The sequence below is a fragment of the Peromyscus maniculatus genome, chromosome 3 (assembly GCF_049852395.1).
Source record: "Peromyscus maniculatus bairdii isolate BWxNUB_F1_BW_parent chromosome 3, HU_Pman_BW_mat_3.1, whole genome shotgun sequence".
Classification (NCBI taxonomy): Eukaryota; Metazoa; Chordata; class Mammalia; order Rodentia; family Cricetidae; genus Peromyscus; species Peromyscus maniculatus.
In genome coordinates this window covers 73111815-73134503 of record NC_134854.1, presented here as the reverse complement: position 1 = coordinate 73134503, position 22689 = coordinate 73111815, and the positions used below count along the sequence as shown (strand labels likewise).

At 45.2% G+C, this 22689-nt stretch overlaps 1 protein-coding gene across 13 annotated transcripts in view; it reads left to right on the top strand.

The window, feature by feature from the left end:
• Positions 1-22689, top strand: part of Osbpl3 (oxysterol binding protein like 3) — a 185858-nt gene that overhangs the window by 123408 nt on the left and 39761 nt on the right. For 10 of the 13 annotated variants that reach the window (XM_076566785.1, XM_076566788.1, XM_006982186.4 and 7 more), the window contains 4 exons: positions 5376-5506; positions 8847-8954; positions 17982-18116; positions 19213-19306. In XM_076566785.1, coding sequence (XP_076422900.1) covers positions 5376-5506; positions 8847-8954; positions 17982-18116; positions 19213-19306 — 468 coding nt within the window. The remainder of the gene's footprint in view (positions 1-5375; positions 5507-8846; positions 8955-17981; positions 18117-19212; positions 19307-22689) is intronic. The other 3 variants (XM_006982188.4, XM_006982187.4, XM_076566787.1) reach the window with 1 other exon arrangement.

The window sequence follows — 22689 nt, the reverse complement described above, 5'->3', positions numbered from 1 at the left end:
TTTCTTCCCTCTGAACCACACAGTGCTGGTGCTGTTGGTAACTGTGGCCTCTCCTGAAGTTAAGAAAGTGCTAAGGAGGGAGCATGGGCAGAGGGAGAGCTCCCGCTCAGGATCCATGCATGGCTTCCCAGTCTCAGAGGTTCTCCAACCTCATGCAGTCATGGGAGCCTGAAGCAAGGGGCGAGGGAGGGCCAAGAGTCAACTGGGTAAAACCTACAGTGTCCATTCTGACAGCCAAAGGCTTCCGGGGGCCAGGTATGGATGGCAGTGTTTACCTGTAAGTCCAGGGCTTGGGAGGAAGAGGCAGGAGGATTGTGGGCGTGAGACCAACCAGGCAAGATCCTGAATCTCTCTCTCCCCAAGAGAGCCCAAGCCGTGTCCCACTGTCCCCGTCCAGCGAGGCCGAGGGCAGGACAGTGAGATTTCAAAGCAGGTTCTGAGACTGCCTTCTGATAGCTGGCTTCCCCAAGGAGACCAGCAGCCGTGGGGACAGTGTGAGGAGACCCAGGCCAGCTCGCATAGCTGCAGCAGGTCTCTGAGCACTGTGACTGCCGCAGGAGGCAGGCGGGGCTGGAACAGCAGGGGCTAAAGATCATCTGGCAAGGGGGTGCTGCCTGGAGAGGGTGGGCCATCCTCTGGGGTGGGTGCCTTGGACGACTTTTGAGGTTCTCTGTAGCTCTGTGCATCTCAGACTTCTTTGTTTTATGATAACATATCCGAAGGTGCAATACACTTATTTAGATATCTTTTATTAAAGGTTTTTAGTCTCCAATAAAAGTTTTGGATGACATTAGAAATAGTAAGAAGACACTCCTGACACAGGAAATGCCTCTAACCTTTGTGAGCCAATGTCACTGTCTTAGTTATGGCTTCTATTGCTGCGATGAAACACCATGACCAAAAAGGGAGTTGAGGGGGAAAAGGATGTCTTTGGCTTACACTTCCAGAGCACTGTCAATCACTGAAGGAAGGCGGGACAGGAACTCATGCAGGGCAGGAACCAGGAGTCAGGAGCTAATTCAGAGACCATGGAGGGGTGCTGCTTACTGACTTGCTCCTCGTGACTTACTCAGCCTGCTTTCTTATAGAACCCAGGACCACCAGCCCAGGGTGGCCCTACCCACAATGGGCCTGGCCCTCTCCCATCAATCACTAATTAAGAAAATGCCCGGCCGGGTGGTGGTGGCGCACGCCTTTAATCCCAGCACTCGGAAAGCAGAGCCAGGCGGATCTCTGTGAGTTCGAGGCCAGCCTGGACTACCAAGTGAGTTCCAGGAAAGGCGCAAAGCTACAAGAGAAACCCTGTCTCGGAAAACCAAAACAAAAAAGAAAAAAGGAAAAAAAAAGAAAATGCCCTATAGCCAGATCTTACGGAGGCATTTCCTCAGTTGAGGTTCCCTCCTTTCAAATAGCTCTGGCTCGTGTCAAGTTGACATTGACTAGGCAGCGCAGTCTTAACAGTGTAATTGCCGTCTCCTGGGAGCAGCATCTAGTCACTGCTGGGAGTGAGGAATCCTGAGTTGGCCAAGAGTGACCACTTCAATATCCTCTGGGTGGGTCTAAGGCCATTTGAGAAATTCGACCAAGTGTGTTAGAACACCCAGGTAATCCTAACATTTGGGCGCCTGAGGCAGGAGGAACACACATTTGAGGTCAACTTGGGTGACATAGTGAGACCCTGTTTCAACACACACACACACACACACACACACACACACACACACACACACACACACACACACGTTTAGTTATCATATATGAATTTAGGGGACCTGGTTTTCTCATCCTCTTTTCAGGTGATTGAGGAAGAGTTTTTATATCTGACAGTGAAATATGACTCTTTGTTCATGCCCGCTGTGGTCTTAGGTAGACATTCCTTCTCCTGAAGATAAGGGAGCTGGCAACGGCAGAGCCCTTGGCTCTTGCTGGCCGAGCACTCTGTTAGTGCGCTCTGTGGTTGGCCTCCTGAGCTGTACACTCTGAAACAGATAGTGCCCCTTCTGTCCTTTAAAAAGCATAACCAGGAATCGTCTAGTCTGGTGGAGAGTCTCTCCTGGCTGCAGGGCAGCTGAAAGGCAGAGCCAGCCAGGCGCATGCTCGTGGTGTTTGGAGGAATAAATGTGTCCATGGGAAGGAAGAACCCCCAGGGGCCCACTGGGACAGCTGTGGGTGTCCTGGGGAGCGGAGGGGAGATGTCTAACCGGGCATAAAATGCAGTGAGGCCCCTGTGCGGCCTGTTGCCCTCCACCCAAGGCTGCCGCTCTTGGGCTCAGCGAGCTCTGGCCAGTCCTCATTCATATACTCTCTACTGTATGTGCATTTATTTATAGTCATCCTCCTGATGAGAGCTAAGTATCGCACTCGCCTACTCCGCAGGTGTCGAGAGAATGCAGGCATCACTTTCCCCCTCACGCATCTCTTTCGTCATGGTGACTGTCATCCTTTCGGTAACATCCATTATGTAGTGCATTAGGTTAAGGACTCAGCCTGCATTGTGTTACTTAATCCTTATTACAGGCTATAAAGTAAATGCTAGCAGTATCTCCATTAGGGTTCAGGCACATCAGACACTTTCCCAAGGTCATAGAATGATAATGGGCCCTCCCTTCTGGCCATAGAAGCAGCACCATAGCTTGTAAGTTCGTGTGTGTGTGTGTGTGTGTGTGTGTGTGTGTGTGTGTGTGTGTGTGTGAGAGAGAGAGAGAGAGAGAGAGAGAGAGAGAGAGAGAGAGAGAGAGAGAGAGAGAGAACACAAATTGCTTGTTTGCATTAGGATGTTATGGGGATTCTCTGGATCTATCTATCACTAAGTGCCCTGGATGGCCAGCAACAGCATATAGAGACAATGGACAGGCTGGACAACCTTCCTTCTCGCTGATAAATGAGGGAAGCAAGTCAGCAGTGAGTATTTGGTTTCTGTTATTGAATAGGCCATTCTTGGATAACAATACCTCTGGAAATGCAAGCCTGTGAAATTTAATAAAATACCAGGTCACCGGAGAAGCCTGCCTCAGTCCCTTCCTTCTTGCCCTCCTGTGACAAACTGTAATGGAAGAAAATGGAAAGATAATATCTAGTGTGGTCTCGGTGATCAGTTCTTTAGGTCGCCATTCCCTTATCCTTAGGAAGTTGCTTAGACCCTGTGTGATCAGAGCCTAAAAGATATTTTGTCAAAGCTGTTCCTGTCTTCTGTCTGTCTGTCTCTCTCTCTCTCTGTCTCTGTCTGTCTCTCTGTCTCTGTCTGTGTGTGTGTGTGTGTGTGTGTGTGTGTGTGTGTGTGTGTGTGTGTGTGTGTGTACACACACCCCTGGTGTCAGTCCTCACTTCTGCTGTTGGAGAGCGGGTCTCCTTGCTGCCCCCTGCTGGGCATGCCCCTGCAGCTGAGCTTTGGGGATACTCCTGTTCCCACCCGACCTCACTGCAGCAGCACTGGGATTGCAGAGGCCAGTGCTGCACCCGGCTCTCCGTGAGTCCTGGGACTCGAACTCAGACCCTTGTGCTTGCACAGAGAGCACTTTACCCACGGAGGCAGCCCCACAGCTCCCAGCTTTTTGAAAGCGCCAGTTTGGGAATTGAAGTGATTACTGGTTCTAGGTTCCCACTGAACCCCAAAGCTCCCCAAAGTGAGCAGAGAGGCTGAATGCCAAAATCAGAGGTGGGGGGACTCTAGTGCAGCCAGAAGAAACTCGGAACAAATGGGGCGATGCCTCATTTTGACCTTAACAGAAAAGCTGCAAGTGTAGAACAAAGGACTCCTGTAGTGGTATTGTGTTCCCCAAAATATTGTGCACCCTAATAAACTTATCTGGGGACAGAGACAGAACAGTCACTAGATACAGAGGCTAGAAAATGGTGGCACTCATGCCTTTAATCCTGGCATTCCAGAGGCAGAAATCCCTCTCAATCTCTGTGAGTTCAAGGCCACATTGGAAATGGCCAAGCATTGTGACACACACCTTTAATCCCAGAAAGCGAGCTTTTAATCCCAGGGAGTGGTGGTAGAAAGCAGAAAGGTATATAAGGTATGAGGACCAGAAACTAGAAGCATTTGGCTGGTTAAGCCTTTAGGTTTTGAGCAGCACAGTTCAGCTGAGAGCCATTGGGATGAGGACACAGAAGCTTCCAGTCTGAGGAAACAAGACCAGCTGAGAAGTTGGCCAACTGAGGTTATCTATGGCTTGTTCTGTCTCTCTGATCTTCCAGTGTTCACCCCAAAACTGGCCTCAGGTTTGATTTTATTAATAAGAACTTTGAAGATTCATGCTACAGACTCCCATAAACCCTCTGCCCAGACTGTCCTTTTTTCTTCTTTTTTTTAGTTTCTACAGTTATTTCTCCCCAGCTCTCTCTGCACACACACTTTTATTTCACTGAAATTTTGGAGAAAAGGATTCCTGTGTCATTATGCCGTTCTTTGAGGCTTTATTCTTTATATCCTGGGCACAGTGTAGTTTTCTAACACAGGTCCTGTCCCTGGGAAATGACACTTTGGTCTCCCATTCATGATGTCAGCTTCTAACAAAATGCCTTTCAATGTTGTTCTCCCATTGGGTACAGGATCTGGCCCCTGAGCTTACATCGTGTTTCATGGCCTTGTTTCTTCAGCACGGTTTAGTTGGGGGCAATTTTTTATAGAGTTGACACCTTACTGTCTTTGAAGAGTTCGGGCCAGTTTTTAAAAACAGATGTTCGGTTGTCTGTGGTTCCCTCGTGGTTAAATCCAAGATTGCCTATCCCTGACTGGCCTTTGGCATAGTGTGACTTTTCCAAGGCACTGTAGACAGAGGTACCCAGCGTTTGCCCGACTCTCACTGGTGGTGGATTTTGACCACCTGGTTGAGTTATGGTCTCATTTTTTCTGATGTAGTGATAGCATCTTTCCCTTATAGCCAGCAAGCCTTGTTCTTAACCATTTCTAGCCTTTAAGGACGTAAATACTGGTGGTCTTAAACCTCTAAGTCATAAAATCATGGAGTGCCTTAGCGGGCACAGGCCTTAGGATTGCCAAGTGTATGTCAATGTTAATAGATTATATTTTTCCAAGTAGTTTTAAGTCCACAGCAAAATTGAGCCCCACAGTCTCCCCATGTGTCCCTTGCTACCTACAGAGGCCTTTCCCGCTCTCAGCATCCTACACAGGATTAGGAAGGTTAAACTGAAGAACCTATGTTGCTACATGTTGTCACTGGACCCTGCAGTTTCTGTTAGGGTTTGCTCCCACACATTCAATGTGCTTTTAAAAATCGATGTAGAATGTATATTTACCGAACTCAGAATACCTCGCTAAAGTCTTGTGTAAGAAATACAGTTTTCTGCATTTCGTTTTTAATTATGCCTCTTCCTTGTTCCTTCTTGTAATGATTCTATCTTTATAGTTTACTTCGCTTTAAGGTCGGCTTTTAATAGCATATCGACGGAGAGAGACAAGCTGAAGCAGTTGATGGAGCTGGATGCCTCCTCCCCGCCTTCTGCTCAGGTCGTCGGGCTGAAACACGCTCTGTCATCTGTAAGTGATGTATGTGTCTTTGTTCCATCAATGTCTGCAAATGCGGCTGGGCTTGTGAACTACGAATACTTTCCATTTCCAATGGCTGCATTGAAAATGGATGATTTTCATGGTTGAGTTGAATCTTGGGGAGAAAAACCAAACAAATTATCCAAATGATATTCAAGCCTTTCTTCAGAAAGATTCTTTTGCATTCAAAAGAATCCCAAACCATAGTAGCCAGGATTTCCTTGAATGTTCAATTCTCTGAGTTTGATTTCTTCCAGTTTCTCTGAATTTTTCTGTTTCTATCAAGCTTTTACTGTATGTTTTGTCTGGGAGTCTTGCAGACATTTGTTGGTTAATGATTACAAAGTTTGACATTTGGGAGATTTTGTGGCTCTGAGGCATCATAAGTTTAGATCATCTTAACAAATAACACATGGCAGCAAGAAATTTCCAACTTACACGTTTTCTGTCTCCACTGCAAAGTGCTGATCCTACTTAATGCTCTTCCAAATATGTGAGTGATATTTTATTTGAATAAATAGTACAAAACCTTCAGCTTTTCCTCTCATGGACACAGAGATGAGTCATGAAGGAATTGTCAGGCAGACCACTGCCATGGCCTCAGGTGAGTTCCAGCTGGCCATTGTCACTCATGATTATTTTCTCAGCTTCCGTTTGTTGCTCGGAATGGCTGGGCTCCGTTGATACGCTGTGTCCTTATGTTACCTGAGCAGCTGAAGGTGTCTAACACTTGAACCTTGACTTCTGTCAAGAAGCCAGAGGACCTTTGAAACAGCAAACGAATTTGCTCTTTGCTCCTTGCTTGTGCTTTGGAATTCCTGCTTTAAGAAAAGAAAGAATGCATGCACATGTAGCACTACTGTATGAAGCACCACTGACTTGTATTTTGGGTCAGGTGGGAATGACTATTAGGATCATGTGACCAGAAACCAACATAAGTACAGAGGGGAAAAAAAACCCATTCATGGTTTCAATTTGTCATGCTGCTGAGAAAAACAATGCTACCAATGTACTGTTAACTAATGATTGTTACAACGTAATGTTATGATGGACAGTACTTGCTGGCTTGCTGGAGATATTCAATTTGTCATGCTGCTGAGAAAAACAATGCTACCAATGTACTGTTAACTAATGATTGTTACAACGTAATGTTATGATGGACAGTACTTGCTGGCTTGCTGGAGATATTTCGGATGCTTTCATTCAGTGGCAATTCCAACTGTGCTATCTTTTGTTTGTTTTGTTTTTTTTAGGACAGGATATCAGCCCAGTAGGCCTCATGGAATCATGTGGTCCTGCCTCCACCTCCCACGTGTTTAAATTATAGCCATGTGCCCAATTATGCTATTTTTGAAAGAAAAATTTATAAATAATATTGGCTCACTTCATATGTAGAGTCTCCATCTTTAAATTTTGTTTATTTGTTTATTTATTTATTTATTTATTTTTCAAGACAGGGTTTCTCTGTGTAACAGCCCTGGCTATCATGGAACTTGCTTTGTAGTTCATGCTAGCCTTGAACTCATAGAGATCCACCTGACTCTGCCATCCGAGTGCTGGGATTAAAGGCGTGCACCACCATGCCTGGCTCTCCGAATCCCTTTCTTAAGGTTGGAGAGAAAGAGACATCTTTTGGAACTTGGTGAACAGCTGTGCCAGCTGTTCTTCCACTTTTTCTTTGAGGTTTATTTCTTGCTGGTACACACTCTCATTGTTCCTGTCTGTGTGGCTCTTAATGCTTATAGAAGGTCCCTCTGATGTTGGGGTCCCTGAAGTTCCTTCCCCTGGACCTCCTCTCCCTTCCCCTTCTCACAGAGGTCCAGTCTTCTTTCTAATCTGCTTGGCTACACTTACTGGACTACAGTTTCCAGACCAGATTTGCATCACCTTTTTTAAGGCATGCACTCGCACTCACATTAACAGTTTAGAAAAAAGTAAAATAAAACACAGGATACTTTCTTTCCCTTTTGGCTTAGATTTCTGATTTAGCCCAAGACTTGTTTCTTTTTTTTTTTTTTTTTTTTTTTTTGGTTTTTCGAGACAGGGTTTCTCTGTGTAGCTTTGCGCCTTTCCTGGGACTCACTTGGTAGTCCAGGCTGGCCTCGAACTCACAGAGATCCGCCTGCCTCTGCCTCCCGAGTGCTGGGATTAAAGGCGTGTGCCACCAACGCCCGGCGACTTGTTTCTTCATAACTATTTCTTCTTAGAATAATCACAGAACTATTACAATGGATAGATGAATATACAGGTACTGAAATATATATAATATAATAGATATTACCACAACTTCTAGGCTTTGCTAAGATTCTAGCCACTTTAACAGTGATGTGTTGCCCCAAAGGGGTTGTTATATGTGGTTATATGACCCTAGTTCTTGTTCAGAGTTTCTCAAATGATTTAAGGGTTCTTAGAATCACCTCTGTCCTCTGTGGCCACTGAAAAGTAAAACTAGAGCCAGCCCTGGTGTCCTTGTAATCCCAGCTCCTGGGAGGAGAGGCCAGCCTGGGCTACAGAGGGAGGACCATGTTTCATACATTCAACAGTGATGATAAGAAAGGAAAAAAGGAAGTCCTTGTGGAGATGCAGGCAGTAGACAAGGCAGTGACGAGAGTCTGCCCCTCCTAAAGTTAGACCTATAGTCCTGATGCACAGGGGTGCCAAGGGAAGGAAGTACACGGCTTCCTGTTCCCGTGAGCCGGGTCCTGGCAGGGAGGTTGAGATAGGAGTTGGGCCAGTCCCAGGAGGAACTAGAGGTCTTGGGTAGTTTGTTTTATGTTCATGGCTCACACCCAGCACCATGGTCTGTAAGCATTTAAGATGTGTAAGTAAGGTTGCTTGTTTATTGTTTGAAAAGTATACCGTCTTATTCCCCAAATGAGTAAGTCACCAGCATTCGCCTTTGGTCCAGTGCAGCAGCGTGATAATGAACTCACACTGGGTCATGTCCGCTGGCATCTTGCCAAGGACAGGAGGGACTAGGAATCACTAGGTTTGGTGAGATTGGGGGGCCGCTCCACAGATCAGCATGGCAGGAAGAAAAGATCCTGTGAATCACCAGTTTTAAAAGCTGATGGTGTCTACGGCTTCCTTCTGCAGCCTTATTAACCCTCTTCCCACCTGGGAGACGAGATTAACAATGAGGATCCGGACCCATTTATTACCTCCCAGCCTCCTGCTGGAGAGCAATGGGAAAAGCCTGGATGGACACACCCCTAGGGGGTCCTGTCCAGGGGGATCTTCGCTTCTAGACTTGCTTGTGCCCAGCGCGCTGCTGCGTTTTCCTGAACTGTCCATTTACTAATAAAGCCCTGCTATTTTTAACATATTCCAGGCCCTAGCACAAAACACAGATCTTAAAGAACGCTTACGCAGAATCCATGCGGAAACTCTGCTCCTCGACTCTCCCGCTGTTCCCAAGTCGGGGGACAACCTGGCAGAGGTGGGTAGGTCTCCTCTGATGACTGTTCTCTGCAACTGCCACCCAGTCCCCAGAGCCCTCTGTCCAGTGGCATCGCTCTGTGCTCCACCCCCTTGAGTGGCGGCCATGCTCCTGGCCTCCCCTGGCGATGCCACAGCCCAGCTCTGGCTGAGCACGTGGGATTCGAAGCTGTGCCGGCAGAATGCTGCTCAGCACACTGGTCGGCTGTCTCTTCCGCGAGTCCTTCCGTGTCTCTATACCTCATTCCCGCTAAGTGTGATTCCTTTCACCGTGTGTCACCTGAGTGGGGGCCAGAGAAAGACAGGGGCTTTTCCTTGTCGTTTCTGAAGAAACCTCCATGTCTGTGACCCAGAGTGTCCAGGTCCTTGCAGGCTTCTTGTGCTCTGCAAAAGCCATGCTCGTCTTTACCGTAACCGTGCCTTTCCCCTCCTTCCTGTTTTGTTTTTCCTCTTTCATAACACAGCTCTGTACTCCTAAGGGCAGAAGTACTGCACTACCATCAGAATCTATTGTCAGTAAACTCATACTCGGAAGGCCTTTTACTGAGACGCAATGGAGTGGTCATTTGCCTCTTGGGCCCTAGTTCAACCCACAGACCACCGACACACACACAGAGACACAGACAGACAGACAGACACACACACATACACACACACACATGCATGCACACACACAAAATGAGGTCTTTTCTCAAGGCTTGGGATTTTTGCCCCAAATGGTCCTTTGAATGTGTTTAAAATGAGCAATTTCAGAAAAATACGTTGTGAGCCTTGCAAAACAAGAATGGGTAGGAAAGGTGGCAGCTGTCTATAAGTGTCTCTGGTATTCAGATGTCTAACTCAGATGTGCAAAATTTTCCATTAACAAACTGGCTAGATTTAAAATGAAGATAGGGAAGCAGGCTGGGGAGCTAATGCAGTCAATAAAATGCCAAGGAACCCCCAAAAACCCACATAAAAAAATACAGGTGTGATGGTGCATTCTTGGGATCCTAGGATGGGGAGGTAGAGACAGTTGGGTGACATGCTCTCCAGCCAGCCTGGCCTACATGCTGAGTTTCAGGCCAGCAAAACGCTGTCACCACTCTCCAGCAAAGGTGGGCACAGGGTGATGTGGCTCAGTGGGCAAAGACTCTCTCCTCAAATCCCAGACAGCTGAGTTGGATCCCTGGGCCCCAGAGGGAGAGAACTAGTTCCTCAAAGTGGTCCTCTGACCTCCTCATATAGTTTACAAAAGAAGAAGAAAAAGGTGGGCAGAGCCTGAGGAACGACACCCACAGGTGTCTTCTCCCCCACATGTCTCTCACACACTGTGCACCCCCACACTCACACACATAGGGAGGTCACAGAGGGCTCGCGTATACATTTGTAAAAGACCCACACCGTCCCAGTTCTGTGTGTGAGCTGAGGATGAAGGAAGTGGAGGCCAAGACACCGGGCCACCTGTCCTGGATGCAGCACACACCTGCTGACAGGCCCCATGATGCTCCAGGCCAGAGCCACACCCTCATGGCGGTAGCTGAGGATGGAGACCTCCAGGAGACCAGCCCTGCACCCTCCCCTGAGGGCCTGGCACTTCAGGCCCTTTCAGGTGTGCACATGAGCTGACACAGGCCCAGACTTTCCCGGGTCTGGCCGTCACTGAGCATCGTTTGCTGCAGGCACTGTGGCATCTCCAATCGCACACTGATTTCCAGGCTCTTCTTACCGTTTATAATACATAATATCATATAAATCACACTTATATGTTTTATGATTAAATAGATAACCTTCACGTAGCATTTGTGAGCCCGTGTCCAGTGTTCAGGGTGCATCACTCAAGCTGTTTGTGTTTTGAGATAAAACCCAAAGCTCAAGTCTACAAAAATGCACATTTTGGGACCAGTCTCCAAAAGGAATAACCAGTTGGGCGGTGGTGGCACATGCCTTTAGTCCCAGCACTCTGGAGGCAGAGGCAGGCGGATCTCTGTGAGTTCGAGGCCAGCCTGATCTACAAAGCGAGTTCCAGGACAGGCACAAAGCTACACAGAGAAACTCTGTCTCAAAAAACAAACAAACAAACAAACAAAAAAAAAAAAGAAAAAAGGAATAACCAGAGAGCTGAAACACGCTGAACTGTTCAGAAGGGTGCTACCACAGCCTTGAACTTGTCCTTCCACAGCATTCTTGGGTTGGTTATGTGCTTGTCTCATTTATTTCCTCTTTCAGACAGCTTCTGTTTCCCATGGTTTAGACTTTTTTTTTCCCACCGAGTGACTCAAGGCTAACTTTCCCAGCAAAGAAAAGCCATTGTTGCCTTCAGGAAATAAGAGCAGAAATAAATAAGAATGACCACATAGACTGGAAAAAAAAACAGCCCCTAAACTGTTTGTGTGTGTGTGTGTGTGTGTGTGTACTTAAAATTTTTAAAAACATTTATTTAGTGTGTATATGTGTGTGCAAGTGCACATACAAACATGCACCACAGGACATGTGTGGGTCATAGAGCAACTTGCAGGAGTTCGTTCTCTCCTTCTACCATGTGGGGTCTCGGTGTTGAATCTGGGTCACGGTGGCAGGTGCCTTTATAGACTGAGCTACCTCACGCCCCCTGAGGTACCTTTTGTAGGTGACTCCCAGGAGCCTCAGACACCCTACAGCAGAAGGACGGTCCCCAACGATAGGTTCAGTCCACGGGCTTCTGCCTGTCTGGCCTCCCGCTGTTTATCTCCTTCCTGTTGCCACCTCTTGGCTGTACAAAGGAGCTGCTGCTGGTGTTGGGCCCAGATACTGAACCCCAAGATCCCTTCTTCTTAGAAATGACCCCCTCAACTTACTCAAGACAGTCCTATTATGGATTCCTAAATGTGGCATTTTAATATCACCAGGACAATATTGAAGATTGTATTATTATTATAGATTATCTTATATATTTTAGATTAGAAATCAAAGGTCAAGTGAGATATGTGGGAGTAATGTCTAATATCTAAGTGGCATTTAAGGATGAGCATGATGGGGACAAGTGTCATCACAGCACTCAGAAGACCCGGACAAAAGGACAGCTTGAAGCCAGCCCAAGGTTAGATAGTGAGTTCCAGGCCTGTCTAGATAATAGTGAGATCCCGGTCCAAACAAATTAATAAATCCCGTTTAAATCACCTTTAAAACATCTATAACTTAAAAAAAAACCAAACTTAAGATACTTAATCCCTTTATTTTATGTATATATGGGGTTTCCTCACTTGGTTTTTTTTTTTTTTTGGTTGGGATCAAACAACCACTGGACATTATTGTACAAATTCTTCCTTCACCTTGACTCTGCAGAGTAGGGGATGGTAGCTTCAGTTTAGAAACAGGAGAAGTAAAGCCCAGAGTGGTTTAATAGCTTCCACCAGAAACACAGCTAATAAAATCAAATCAGGATTTAAATTCACAACTCATGAGGCCAGAATGTGTGTTCTCACCTCAGTTTCCCACCTCTGTGTCAAGAAGAAAACCGACTGATCCTGAAGACAGAGTGCTCCTGGAGGGTCCTCCTCCTCCTCGAGTGGGTGGTGGTGTGGTGGGGAATTACTGTCTGGGGCGTGGACGTGGCTTTCTGTTCCTCCTTCTAAAAGAAGGAAATACGTGGATAAGAAAGGCATCTAAATCCAGTGGAAAAAGGCAGATTATTCAATAAATTAGGTCCGCACAGCTCAAAGCAATTTGAAAAGAAGCTTAGGTTTTCTTCCACTGTGTGCTAAGATCCAAGTTAAATATAAGTTGAGACAAAAATCAATTTGAATATATATCAAACTGCTAGAATAAGGATCTCCTAAACTGGGGAGTAATAAAAATTTTCAAAAGAAATGTTAACTAAACTTGACTTTTTTTAAATAGAGAAAATGTTTCAAAAATAAGAAGGCACATTAAGTAAAAACAAAGAAAAATATCTTCAGTGAAATGACAGCCTTATATAATACTGAATCAATGACAATACTTTTAATCTGTGGACAAGGGTCAAATAATATTGAGTAACTTTTTCTTTTTTCTTTTTTTCTTATTTATTTTATTTTATTTTACAATTCCATTCAGTTCTACATATCAGTCACGGGTTCCCCTGTTCTCCCCCCTCCCACCTCCTCCCCTTCCCCCCAGCCCACGCCCCATTCCCACCTCCTCCAGGACAAATCCTCTACCGAGGACTGCGATCAGCCTGGTAGACTCAGTCCAGGCAGGTCCAGTCCCTTCCTCCCAGACTGAGCCAAGCGTCCCTGCATAAGCTCCAGGTTTCAAACAGCCAACTCATGCAATGAGCACAGGACTTGGTCCCACTGCCTAGTTGCCTCCTAAACTGATCAAGCCAATCAACTGTCTCACCTATTCAGAGGGCCTGATCCAGCTGGGGGCCCCTCAGCCTTTGGTTCATAGTTCATGTGTTGGAAGCTGATTTTTTTAAATATTTTTTTAAATTTTGTTTTATGCGCATTGGTGTAAAGGTATCAAATCCCCTGGAACTAGAATTACAGACTGTTGTGAGCTGCCCTGTGGGTGCTGGGAATTGAACCCAGGTCCTCTGGAAGAGCAGCCAGTGCTCTTAACCGCTGGGCCATCTCTCCAGCCCCTGGAAGCTGATTCTTTTTTCTTTTTTTTTTTTTTTTTGTCTTTTAAACCCCCAAAAAGAAAAAAAAATAACATGCATATATGTATAAAGTGTTGCTATTAAACACAATGCTATCTCTAGAGGGGGAATTAACTGCATAGGTTAAAAAAGAAAAACAAAAAAACCATGTGCAACATCTTAATATACTGAGTAACTTAAGAAATCAACAAACAGTAGATACATAATTCACACTGTCCAGGCATAACATACATATTTCTGGGGTTTGTTTCTGAGGGATTAAAAAAAAAAAAAAAACCTTTCATTTTCCAAGTCTGTCTTGAGGGGTTTAACTACTTAGATATATTCAGGGATATCATCAGGTTATCTTACTGGTGAGTGAGTATTGTAGAGCGTGTGGACACAGCCTAGATGGTAGAGCTGACTAGACACCAAGTCTCTATGCTAGAAGCCACTATAAAAATGCTCACAGCATTGCATTTTCTTGCTATAAACCAACAAAGAACATGAGTGTCATCTTTGTCTGCTTTTTGTCCCACTTCAGTGCTTCTGAGCAAGAGTCTCCTCTCTTGTGATTGGAGTGTGTTCCCCTGGACACCTCCTGGAGGACTGCCTGTGGCTGGTTCACTGTTGACCAGTTTTCCTTCTGTAGAGTGCAGTCTAAAATACTGCCTAGAAAGCGTGACAACGACACAGCCCAGTAGTTGTGTATTATTACTAAGGTCAGCATTGTGCACTGGGCATCACTCCATCTCCTGTGCTGTTCAACAGCGAGCCTCAGCAGACTCATCCACTCCAGCATCCCCACAGAGAGAGTCACCTCACCCTTTGCTGTGGTGACATCACCAGGGGACAGCAATTTTCTAGCTCTAGATAATCTTTTGTGACACTTGGTTAGAAATATCATTGGCACGTGGTTGAACTATTAAGGTCACAGGCAAACAGGTGTTCAGAAGGAAGCCCCTGCACCACGTTTCCTGGCCTGTCCCACAGCAACATTCTACAGCTCTCTTTTTTATAAAGAACAATCAGTCTAAGGAAAATGAAAATCAGATCAGCACAACATTTTCTTAAGTTGTGGTGGTAGAGAAAAGAGTTTCTTAAATATCGAAGTAACTAGTAATCCCATGTTTATAGTCTTAAACAGTTTTGGTAATTCTACTTCTGGAAATGATTCTGAAGAAATAATGAGATTTGTGTAAAGACATGCAATGATGCTCCCTGGATTTGCAGTCTGCAGCTGCCCTTCCTTCCAGTACAGAACTGAACTGCCCCTCTGTAACACACAGGTGGAATAAAACACCTGTTGGTTGGAGTTCATTCTCTCAGACACTTCTTCCCGGCCTGGGAACCTATTCACAAGGTCAAGTAATGTAATGGACAAGGCACACACATGGACAGTTTGATCCCTGCTTAAAAACAAAAACTACACAACTTTTTTCTAGACGTGTGTGTGTGTGTGTGTGTGTGTGTGTGTGTGTGTGTGTGTGTGTGTATGTTTGTTTGTTTGTTTTAAACAGGGTTTTACTATGTATCTCTGGTTGCCTGAAATGTACTATGTAAACCAGACAAACCTGGAACTCAAGGCAGTCTTCCTGACTCTGCCTTCTGAGTTCTGCGGTTACGATAATGAGCCACCATGCCCAGGTACACCAGTATTTTAATAGATATGAGTGATGGGTGTTTTGAGAGGTACCTACTCTATTTGCATTTTTGTGTATTTTATTATTCAAACACATACTGCTTTTATGCTAAGAACACATTACTGTTAAGAAAAGTTATTTTAATGCATTGTTGGCTGAGAAAATTTAATTATGTTTGTAAATTGTATGATTATAGTTATTACAAAACAAAAGTATGTGAATAATAAGATTGGTGAGAAAATGTCCAAAGGCTTGTAGCAATTGCTGCAGTGTGATGGGATTTGGGGTGTTATCCACCCCTCCTTTTTTTATGTTTAGTTCGTTGTAATATGCACAACAGGTAGATAGCCACTCCTGAGCTGCAGTGAGGGAAGTGACTGCTGAACTGTGTTCCTATTTTAAATAAGACCCTGTGATCCTTGAAAAGCTGTGCTGGAGGGCAGGTGTCCTGGTGTTTTCAGTATGAGATCGTAAGCTGTTGCTGAAGTTATGGGACACCAAGAACAGGTAGGGGCTGGGATCCCAAATCTGAAATGTTTCAAAGCCCAAACGTTTTGAACAACATATTACCACACATGGAAAATTCCATACCTGACCTCATGTGACAGGTGTCCGTCTAAAATCAGTTCCCTAAAAATACCCTACCTTACCCTCAGACTTCATGCCTAAGTACATAGGAAATGTAAGGAACTTGATGTTGACACTTTGGCCCACCCCTGAGATACCTCATTATATTTTTAGAAATCCCTTTTAAAAGTGAAATCCAAAACACAGCTGCGCCTAACTATTTTAGGTAATGATTTTTCAACATGTCTTGCTTTCAGTGTTGATAAGTCAGGAAATCCTTTTGACCTGTCAGTCTGGGAGGAGGAATCTAGAGCAGGTAGGTGTGGTGATGAATTAATGAGAAGCACAAGTGAATAAATCATGAGCCTCTCCGAACGTCGGGCCCACAGGAGACGTGGGAAGATTCTGTTGCCTGCTGGGCACTGTGGTACCTTCAGCTCCATAGCCTTGTGCCTGGGTCTTCGGAGGAGAGAGGCATTTATTTCCTTTAAGAAAGCAACCGCCTGCTACTGATGGGTGAAGGCTCACCAATATGACTGCCTACATAAGACCCGAACAAATGGGACACCTAAAGATGTGATAACATGGCAGAGGGAAATCTCATGGGGGCCTCAACCCTAGACAAAGAACTTAGGCTACTAAGAGGTGCTGAGAGCAGACGTCTTTCCCAGGAAAGATCCCCCCCTCCATTGGTTATCCAACATCACATGGTCGGCCCTGAAAATGTCCATACAAGTAACGTTATGAAGTACTTCTATATGTAGAAGTGTGTGTGTGTGTGTGTGTGTGTGTGTGTGTGTAACAGTTAAAGAAAAAGAAGCCATGAATTTGAAAGAGCAGGGAAATACATGGAAGGGTTAGAGGGAGGAATGGTGTAATTATATGTTAAATTTCAAAAAGTCAAATTAGAAAGAAAGCAGCTGCCGTACATGGAGATCTTTGTAGGGGATAGAGAAAGCTGGCCTTTAGAGGCTGTATAAAGTATTTAAACCCGTACCTTGGGCTGATGTAGAAAGACTCCAAAAGGAGAGATGCAGAATTCCCTCTGCTCCTAACATTCAAAGGACTCATTGCTGTGTGTTAATTAGGAAACTGCTGAGGCCTCCTGTCCCAGTGGACCTCCTTGGGCACAGTATCTGTTGATGAGATGAGCAGGGACATCCTGAACTCATGAGACCTTTGGGCGTGACACATCTGTCTGAACTTCTTTCCATCTGGTTCTGTGACTCACTTATCAGATGCATGACAATTCTGAAGCCACCCCAGCAGGCCAGTGAAGTGTCTGAGCTGACCAGGGACTCAGGAGTCCAAGGACTTATCTTGTCCTAAATCTGTTCTAATCAGGCTCTGGGTTGCAAGAGTCAGTGTTAAGGTCAACTTTGTCTCCCACTTCCTGTAGCCCAGGGTCTGTTGGTGGTTCTCGTCTAATGTGTACATGCCCACAGGTCAGAAGCCTCGTATAGGTCCATGTTCATCTATGATTGGATGAGGACAATATGCAAATATTTGCTTGATTCATTGAGTGGGGTTGAAATTTTACTTGCAGATAGACTAGAAAGCACATCCCCTGAGTATCCGGGATCCTTCTCAATGAATCTGGACTCAGTGGCGTGGAGAATGGAGGAACACGAGGAAAAAGCAGTGTTACTCTGCTAAGTTGTGGCGCCATCCTTGGGGGCTGAAGTTTCCTTCCCCTTAAGAGTCATGTGGGTGAAGAGAGACAAGGAAATTAATCCCACTCACCCATGAATAAGGAATGATCTACCATCATGGGTACCTCTGGACCAAAACACAGAGTTTATTTGTTAAGCGAGTCCTTGGAAGCAGGATATTGGCCTCTGAATACACACTGGGACACCCTGCTTGAAATCAGCCATGCATTGAGGGGAGTTTAGACTAGAAAGACGCTTCCTGAGTGGTAGAGAGTAAGAGGATGTAACTCAGTGTTGGAACCTTCCTACTCCTCAAGGGAACAAAATTGGCTTGTGCTTGAGATCTGTGGCACGCACGTGTCTGAACAATGTTCATGCCCGTAAGTGAAGCATCCTTTTGGGAGGGAACTTCATTTCTCGTTTTGTTTCTCGTGAGGCTCACTTTTCCTTTGAAGCTGACCTCTGCTCTGTGTTGCCTGTTTGCATGGGCCTGTGACCCAGTGTTTGTGCGAGTCAACCATCTGTGGATTGTGTTTCTCTTGAGGCTGTTCTAAATATATGCAATCTTCTTTCTGCTCTTCCTCCAGGAAAACTCAGGGGACGAAAGCCGAGCCCTGGTGCACCAGCTCTCCAACGAGAGCAGGCTGTCCATCACCGACTCCCTTTCTGAGTTTTTTGATGCCCAGGAAGTTCTGCTTTCTCCTAGCTCGTCAGAAAACGAGGTTTGAATACTGTTTTCAGTCAGCTGCCCCCCAAATCTCCTTTGTGACTTTGTTCACCAAACTGTTCAGTAAGATCTGTCAACAAAAATCTTAGACTCCATGGCTCCTCCACACCACTACATTCTGAGGGCCTGCTTGTAACACACCACCACCCACAACACAAGATGATTCTATCTGTTAAGAAAATGTGAACTTCAGGGTGTTGGACTCCCTCATGTTTCTGTTACTTAGACTTCTCATTGCTAGTTGTGAATTCTTCCTGTTCATATGCCTGCTTTATAGCCTGTGTGTTTCTCAATCATGTTAATTTGTTAGACATTTTATATCATTACTGTCTGATATGTTTATTATATTAATTTATATTTATAAACATTGCTTTAAATTGATGCATAAAAAATATACTTTCTGGAATAGGCAAGCCCCACAGTTAGCGTTACTATGTGTGATTTTTATCCATTAAATATAGAGAAATATAATAAAAAAATATATATATTATGTAGTATATAAAATGTAATTTTGTTTATGTACTAACTCCCATGCAAGAGTCGTTTTTCACAAAGAGTTCAAAAATAAGTAGCTAACTCCTTTACTGAAGTATTAGCATGATCTGGAAATACTGCAAAATAAGAATTTTTATGATGACAGCAGTAACACTGGAGATTTTTTTGTTTTTGTTTATTTTTCTTTGAGAACCAAGAATATCTAAGAATGTTCTCTCTCCCTCCTCCTGTCCCTCCCTCCTTCCATCCCTCCCTCCTTCTGTCCCTTTCTTCCTTTGGTGGGGCCCAAAATTGGGTCCCTCTCACCCTAGGCAAGCAGTCCACCTGCACCCCCAGCCCTAACAGTTAGTTTGTTGCTGTGAGCATCACCTAGGTAAATTGGGGGGTGTTCTATGAAAATAGTACCCCAAATGATTTCTGTGGATTTGTAGTGTAAGACGTGGCATGCTTGGTCATTTGGAGTAGGGTTTTCTGAAAGGCTGGTGCGCTCTCTCTCTCTCTCTCTCTCTCTCTCTCTCTCTCTCTCTCTCTCTCTCTCTCTCTCTCTCTCTCTCCCTCTCCTCCCTCTCATGTGTATTATCTCTTCTTTCCCACAGATTTCTGATGACGACTCATATGTCAGTGACATAAGTGACAATCTGTCCTTAGACAACCTCAGTAATGACTTAGACAATGAAAGACAGACCTTAGGTAAGTGTTTACATTACAGACCTTAGGTAAGTGTTTACATTACAGGATCTCTGGAAGCCTGCAGCTGAGTGTGTGTGAGTGTGTGCGTGCGTGCGTAGGTCAGAGGTCAACCTTGGGTGTCAGTCTTCTGGTGTTATCCATCATATTTTTTGATACAGGGTCTCTAACTGGCACTGGAGGCTCTCCAATCAGGCTAGGCTTGCTGCCTGAGAGTCCAGGGATCCTCCTGTCTCTGCCTTCCAAATGCTGAGACTACAAATGTGCACCACCAGGCCTGATTTTTTTTTTTAAACAAGGGTGTCCCTTATGAGTCATGCATTTTCTCTGCAAGTACAATATAGGATATGGTATTCTGTATTCAGATACTGAAATGTTGTTATAATTTAAGAATTTGATAGGGCAAATGTAACTAAAAGGTCCAAGTGATAGTCAGCTTCAGATTATTCAAGAGAATATACTCTTACCTCCTCTCAGGGTCTCCTAAGCTGCCCCTTTATTACTGCTTAATCCTAAGAAGGAAAATGATGACCAAGAAAGATATTCTGGGACTGGCAAGATGGTTCAGTGGGTAAAGGTACTTTCTACCAAACTGAACAATCTGAATTCATTCCTTGGAACCCACAAAATAAGAGAAGACTGATACCCACAAGTTGTCCTCTGGCCACACACACACACACACACACACACACACACACACACACACACACACACACACCTCACACTGTGGCACATGAATGCCAAATATAAATAGATAAATGCAGTTTTTGAAGAAAGGTATTTCGTTATGTGAGTCTGAGCTGTGGGGTCCCTGGAGTGTCTAATCCCAAGCAGCTTGTGACTTCAGGAAGCAGAACAGTCAAGTTAGGAAGATGCCCATAGAGTGAGTTCCCAGTTCACGGTCCTCTGCACAGGGCCCTGAACATCAGTCAGTCACTCCCCATCTTGGCATCTGGTTTGCCCCCATTGAATACTCAAAGCATCATCCACCACCATTATCATATCTACACAGAGGACTGGAACCATGCCAGACCCCTCTATTTCAGTGTCTCAGCTCAGCGAATGTTTTTGAACTATGCGGGTGGATTGTCCAAACACTCCAGAGCTGCTGCTTTGAGGACTCCAGGGGCAGGCGGGTAACAAAGAATGAACAGGTTCATGAAGAAACATCACTTGCTCCCTCAGTGAGCAGTGAGTGGTATGAGCTCCAGCTACAGAGCGGGGAAGATGAAAAAGGCTGAGGCCCCTCCTCCATCTCCCAGAGGCCTGAGTGAGGGAGTCAGGAGAGCACGGAGTAAACAGGATGCTGAAGTAAGGAAGAAAGGATTGGTCCAGGACATCGTCAATGGCCATGCTGCATTAACAGCAGCTGAGATGAGCATGGAGGTGGAGGTGGTCAGGCTGCTTCTCTTGCTTAGTCCGTGACTGTTCAGCTCAAACTCAGCACATACTGGCTGGACCTTCCTTGAATACCAGAATCAGATGTCCCCAGTTCTCTGTAGACTTTCTCAGATGGTGACAGGGTTTCTAGACATCTTGAAAAGACGCCTTCAGAGATAACCTTCATGTCCTACAACCCAGTTTGCCTACTGAGAAAAGAAGAATTAAACCCACTCTGTCTGTGGGTGTAGCTCAGTTGGAAGAGTGTTTACTTAGCATGCATGAAGTCCTGGATTCTATACCCAGCGCCACATAAAATGAGACATGGTGGTGTTTACCTGTAATCCCAGGGTTAGGGAGGTAGAGGCAGGAGGATCAGAAATTCAAGGGCATCCTTGGCTACATCGAGAGTTCGAGTCCAGCCTGTTGGATATATGAGACTCTGTGTCAGGAAAGAAAATGTAAATGAAAACAGCTAAAGCAGAGCTCTCCGGCTATTAAACTAGGATTCCCAGAGTGTGCGGCAGACACTTGGTGTTCTGGGTATTTCCTATCAGTTTCTCGCCCAAAAGAAATCACAGGTCACGTGGCAGGACCTGTTGCCCTGCTGAATGCCGCAGAAGTTAAGTAGCTGAGACTATGGACTGAAGGGAATCCGTGGGCACCAGCTCCAACTCTATTCCTTGTTGGTTATGTGTGCTGGACCCCCCTCTCTGCCTCACTTTCTTCATCTATAAAACGGAGATAATAGTACTGTTTACTTCAAGAAGTACCCTAAAGAGGAAGAAGAAGAATACACGTCAGAGGCCGAGGCGACCGGCACCGCAGAGTGAAAAGAGGGCGCGTGTGGCGTCAGTAGCGTGGCTGTGGTGGTAGAGTGGCAGTCTTTGAAATGTTAGACTAGTGGACCAAAGGAAACATGCCACTGCCCGCAGAGCTGTTGCCAGAGATGCCCCCATTTACACCTGTGCGCCTGTGCCAGATTTCGCCCATATAACCAATGGAAGTAAATTTGGAACTAAACTGGATGCTTAAGTTAGCCTGCAACCGCACAGCATGACCCCAATTTCAGACGTTTCTGTTCATCAAAGCTGCCTCTTTATTCAGAGCTATCGGTTATGTAATGAGTGAATGCTACGTGTCTATGTTTAATAAACACACAGAAAGTGGTGTGTTACCTGTTCATCCGTACAGTGAAAAGATGCCATTTGAAAAGAGACACAGAGCAGGAGAGAGACATCAGAGTCTGAGACAGAAGTGGTGGGCAGTTTTATGTATGCGACTGTAAACGTTTCATTCATCAAATCCTCCGTGGGCCAAGCTTAAACGTAAATGCCAACTTGGGATAAAATTGTAAAAACAGACGAAATTGTAAAATAGACAGAAAAACGAAAGGAAGGGAGTCAATGTGTATAGGATGAAGAAGAAATGATCACAAAAGCATTCCAGAACATACTAAAAGTTCTTCAGTGTCTTCTGCTCACCTCATGGCAGCCTGGAAGCAGAGGCGGGAGAAAGGAGCAGCCCCGAGGGACCACTCTCTCCAACCCCCTCCTGTCCCGTAGTCCACTCACTGTAAGGCAAAAGTCAGTGACCAGCCCATTGGTCGGGCCAGAGAGCTCCTGATCCAGCCAGGTCTCAGGAATTGGATCCGTCAGCTGGGGAATCCGCTCTTCAATACGTGGGCTTTGTGTGTGGTGGGTGTGGGGCATCCCACATCTACTCACTTGTCTTTTAAATAACATTCAGATCATATGAACCAAAAGCACTAACAGCCTTTCGTGACAGTCCTCAACCATATGTGCTGATAAAATGATCAGAGGACCAAGCAAGTATCCTGATGTGTAGATAGTCCATATTGTTGGTTGCTGTTGGGTTTTCTTTGCATTTTTTGAATTGTAGCTGAACATCTAGAAACACTTAATGGCCCAACAGTAATGAGCGAGCCAATACATTGTGATGTGTCTATACCATGGAGTATTTTTACAGTCACTAAAAATGTTATT